Source organism: Dichotomopilus funicola (assembly GCF_033296635.1).
Source record: "Dichotomopilus funicola strain CBS 141.50 unplaced genomic scaffold C8A04scaffold_108, whole genome shotgun sequence".
In the NCBI taxonomy this organism is placed as follows: Eukaryota; Fungi; Ascomycota; class Sordariomycetes; order Sordariales; family Chaetomiaceae; genus Dichotomopilus; species Dichotomopilus funicola.
This window is the reverse complement of record NW_026944129.1, coordinates 69,843-74,626: the sequence shown is the minus strand read 5'-3', so window position 1 is coordinate 74,626 and position 4,784 is coordinate 69,843. Positions and strand designations below refer to the sequence as shown.

Here is a 4,784-nt window from a genome sequence, read left to right as displayed (position 1 = left end):
GTAGTGGAGAGTGTCCCGCTCGGTGATATGTCCCGCTCGCTGATAAAGTACGTTAATCCTCGGGAAACAAGCTGCCCATATCATCCAGCTGTCGAGCAGATATGTCCTTCACCACGTAATCAACGCCAGCGCCCCTGTTCACAATGATCAACATCTCCTTCTCCTTCTCCCCTTTAGTCATGAGCTCGTCATCCTGGGGATAATACACGAGTTCCTGGGGGTCCCAATGTTGTTCAAATTTGACTCGTCTCGCTAGGTCAAACATGCCACCGTTGAACCTCGACTCAGTTGCCCGGTAGATCGTGACAGAAGGGGCCGAGGCTATGCCATCGCGTTTTTCTAGGATACGTTTCAAGCCACTGGGCTGTGGTTGCCATCTACTTTCGCCATCGGGCGTCCAGCCGCGCGTCTTTCCGCGAAACCCGAGCAGTTCGGAGCTGCGGTCAAGATATCGGAGCGTCTTCCATCCATCTCCGAGCTCGATAAGGCTTAGAAGGTCCATATAATTGCACCCAGACCAACTGCCGCCCAGAATCGTGAGCTGGTCAAGCTGCAGGCCGGGGAGGCGCCTCAAGGCATCGAATATGCTGTATCTGCAGTGTGTTTTGTTCCGTCCTTCGCATGGGAACAGAAATTTTTCACCGCTCATTCTCACGTGCCGTAACTTTGTGATCGTCTCAACAGGAAGGACGGAAAGCCTTTTGTACATTGTGTGGAGTCCTGGAAAGTAAAATAGGATGTGACGTAGCCAAGAGTCGCCGATTTCGAGACGGGCCCGTCGGCAGATGCGGAGCGCCGCAAGGCTATTGGGCGCGGGTGTGACATCGAGGAACTTGGAGACGGGGTATTCGATAAATCCAACGGCTATCCTGGTCGAAGAAAAGAGCTGGACCCAAACCAGGTTCCGGATTTCCTGCGGCAGTCTCCGGTAGAAAGAACTCTCCTTTTGCGGGTTGACATTGCCGTTCCCAGCCGGATTGATCTTTTCTGGTTGCCTCATCATCGCAGCCGTGGCGAAGCACACGCTAGAGGCTCCGATGGTGAAAACGCCGCAAAACCTTTTCGTGAACTTGGTTGTAAACTGGAAATGACAGCCCGAGGCCCCGAGGACCCGGATGGGAAGAAAGTGGTGATGGTCCACCCCACCTGGCCGCTCGCTCCATACAGTATTACAGTATGTACATGTACTGTAGCACAGTGCAACCAACGGACTTGGGACATGTTTTCCTTCCAAAAACCAACCATTTATTTCTCCAAACTCAAGTTCCCGGGACAGTGCTCTTTCCAATTGAGTTATAGCAAGGTATATACGTATGTATGTATTCCACCCCATTCCAACACCAACCAAACCCCACTACAGCCCATTACTCGCGCACGTAAAAACCCCGCCCACCGTTCCAGCCTCAAACTGCAGAATGATACTCTCCACCGTGGCATACGTCCCGACCGTCAGGAAAAACACGCCGATCAAGATGATCAGCACGTTGAGCGCGCCGAGAAGGTAGCTGGCGATGGTGTGCTGTTTTTCTGGGAGCAGCGAGACCGACCCGTCTGCGCGACGCATGCGGAAGTAGGCCACGCCCCAGAAGATGAAGCCGAAGAAGCTGTCGAAAAGGGAGCTCATAAGGGAGAGGACTAGGATGCGTTAGTGGGGTGACAATTGGGACAGTAGGATGGGCTATGGGAACTTACGGTCGGAGAAGAAGGGGATGACCTGTGCGATAATGAAGGCCAAAATCCAGGTAGCCACTACCAAGGTCAGTTCAGTATTCTCAATCGATTTCCAAGGAAGATAAGTACTCACGCAGAATGGAAGTCCAGGTCGCCCAGCCGACCAGGGTGTGCTCGCTCTTGTGGCGCGAGTTCTGGAAGATGCGGAAGAACACGAACCGCGCAGACACGGACGCGTACAAGACCCCGAGGAAGATGATGGTCGGGATCATGAACGAGAATGCCACCTTCTTGAACAGCGGCTCCAACGATCCGAACGCCGGGGCCGTCATGTACTGGTTGCCCACATACGCATACACCACCGCGCCGACAATGCTGAACAAGATAATCTCGGCGATCGTGCACGCCCACAACGCCTTGGGGAAGTCGCGTGGGTCGCGCATCTCGGCGATGAACGACGGCAGCGTGATCTGCCCGATGAAAGTGTAGCTGATGTTGAGGAAGGCACCCAGGCCGTTGACAAAGGTGGTGCTGGGCAGCGGGATGGCCGTCACGATGGGCTTAGTGCCGTCGAACCCGGCGGGCTGGCTCTGGATCGCGGCGAAGATGGTGGCGAGCAGGACGGAAATAAACGTGAAGAAGGCCGAACCGGTGCCGAGCTTAGACAAGGCGTCGAATGTGCGGGGCAGCGAGCAGAGCCAGCAGACGACAGTCACCACGATGCCGAAGCTGACGGTGCGGCAGCCGACGTAGTCAGCCTCGGCCATGGTGTTCAGGTACTTGGCGCCTACAAGCACGTGGAGGCCCTGGATGAACTGTTGGGTTCTATGTCAGCGGTGGAGTCCTGGAACGAAGAAGGATTAGAGGGCTTACAGTGTTGTTCAAGAGGAACATCACCGCGGTGGCCCACCACGCCCATTTCTTGTTCCAAAATAGCATCTGGCCGATGTCGCAAACATCTCGGACTTCAGGGTGGCGAAGGCAAAACTCCCACAGTACCAAGGACCTATCAGGAGGTAAATCAGACCCATGGCGCAAAGAAAGCAGAGTATCGGGCAAGTCTCACGTATAGAGGACAATGCCAGAGACGACCACGGTCAAAATAAGGCTATGATGCGTGTTAGCGGACGAACTATCATCATTCTCGGCGTTCAAAAGTCTAGAACTTACTCAGGGACCAAGCCAAGCACGCTATAAGACCACGGGAAACTCATGATCGCCTGTGGCGCAAACACATCCAGCAATCAGCATCCAGTACCTCCAGCACAAGATCGCCAAGCAAAGCTTGAGGGGTTCTTGGCTACCTACCAAGCAAATGTACTCGGAAAAGAGTAGCGCGGCAGTCTGTAAAGTTGGCACAACATGTTAACGTCGTCCGTCCCATTCGAACCCGGAAAATCACCATCCACTCAAAACCAAGGATGCACATACCTTTTGCCAGCTACACGTTCGATACTGAATGGCGGCCCCATCTTCTGCAGCAAGCTGCTTGTCCAAGATCGCTGAGCCGCTCAGGTCGGTTTCCGAATCTCCCCCCGAGATGCTGTCTAGGACGGGCCCAATGCGCGGCCCAATGACAACATTACGGCCGCCAAACCACGACGACCAGCCCGTCGGCGACGGCACGGCGCTGCCGGCCACGGAGGCCTGCCGCTCTTTTTGGAGCTGCTCTTCATGTCGCTCGCGGCCCTCATCGATGTTGGCGGCTCGCTTCTCGTCTGCCGACGCCGCGCCCTCCTCGGGAGAGTGTTGTCGCGACATGGTTGCTGCGGCGCTGTTATGAGTGATCGTCGTCGTCGCGCGCGCGGGGGGGCGGGGGTCAGTTGTTGTTAGTGGGAGCCCGGACGGAGTCGCAGGCGTTGTCCCTCCGGAAAGTTGACAATCACGATCGATTGACAAATGCGACGGGTGGAGAGGGATATGTCTCACAACGAAGTGTCGGACAGGGAAATAATAACAAAAAAAAAGTATGTAAGAGAAGAGAGAGCTGCGAATCCTCCAACGCCGTCACAGTCACTCGCGAAACCTCGGCAGGCAATTGTTGGCTGCACTCAAGGGGTTCAACGTAACGTCAACAGGGACAGAAAGACAAAAAGTGGGTATTGTCAATCGGGACCGAGAGCAATCGAGCGAATCGAACCATCAGACCTTGGAATCACGCCTTCTGCGCTAAACGGTAACGGTCGTCGAGGGACGTGGGATTTATCAAGGATTCCGCCCACGCGGGACGCGGGCAACTGTGGGTTTGCCAGTCACTGCAGCGTGAACTCCCGAATCCTCGGGGCTCACCGAAGCCCAGGTAAGGTTCACCATTGGGCTGCAGCGGGTTGAGCGGCATGGCCGCTGCACCTCTTGCATGTCCTACCTTGCCTGCCTTGCCTGTCGTCAACGCGGGGGCCCAAATCCGATGGGGAGGGGGTTTCCATGCGAGCAGGCTCTGCAACCCCGTCACTCCATGCCATGCGAACAAATCCGCCATCAGGGAAACGCGTGGGATGACATCCCGGTCTGCATGGCTTTTTTTACACTGGGAGGGCGTCAAATGCGGCCGGCCGAAAAGGCCCGGGTGGCTTGAAGTTGGGCCGATTCAAGCTGGGAAAAATATTTGCTGTTTTCTCGGACTCAACGCCTGGTTCCTGACGAGTAACTATCCCTCATCTTCTTCCATTGTTCAGATGGTCAAAGTTGAGCTGAACGACGGGACAGGCGAAAATGGGACGGGGCAAGTCGGGACCACGTTTCAAGGTTGCGGAGCCTTGTCAGGGGCATTGGTGACGTCAGAGCATGCAGAACCTTCGCCGACTACGTGCTGCACCTTTCATTCTCAACAGCTGTCGGAGATAAGGGGTTTCTTCTCGTGAGAAAACCCAGGTGGGGGTACGACCAAGAGAAGCTGGGAGCTGAGGGATGGAAAAGGACGGATCGAGTTCAGCTATTAATTACAATTTAGCGCTCTTGTTTAAGCAACCTCTCCGATGGAAGTCCGAGCCCCTTGGTCCGAGGCCAAGCGGCAAGCTCATTGTGACAGGATCGTGAGAATTGGGAATTAGAAGATTCGAGTTAAGGTCGAGCATCGCTGTGGCCCTTAAAATACCACGCTGCAGACCAGGTTT

General features: G+C 55.1%; 2 protein-coding genes across 2 annotated transcripts; both read right to left on the bottom strand.

Moving 5' to 3' along the window:
• Window positions 1-52: 52 nt before the first annotated feature.
• C8A04DRAFT_15821 (uncharacterized protein) lies at window positions 53-1,000 on the bottom strand (the record flags this gene model as incomplete). Its single annotated transcript, XM_062778629.1, has 1 exon — window positions 53-1,000. One exon carries the CDS (start codon window positions 998-1,000, stop codon window positions 53-55), a length of 948 nt encoding a protein of 315 aa, XP_062632860.1.
• Window positions 1,001-1,354: 354 nt separating this feature from the next.
• On the bottom strand, window positions 1,355-3,432 carry C8A04DRAFT_33046 (amino-acid permease; the record flags this gene model as incomplete). Its single annotated transcript, XM_062782310.1, has 8 exons — window positions 1,355-1,635; window positions 1,693-1,749; window positions 1,805-2,486; window positions 2,545-2,677; window positions 2,738-2,779; window positions 2,842-2,891; window positions 2,980-3,015; window positions 3,103-3,432. The coding sequence occupies 8 exons, from the start codon at window positions 3,430-3,432 to the stop codon at window positions 1,355-1,357; spliced, it is 1,611 nt and encodes a 536-aa protein (XP_062632859.1).
• Between the last annotated feature and the right edge of the window lie 1,352 nt (window positions 3,433-4,784).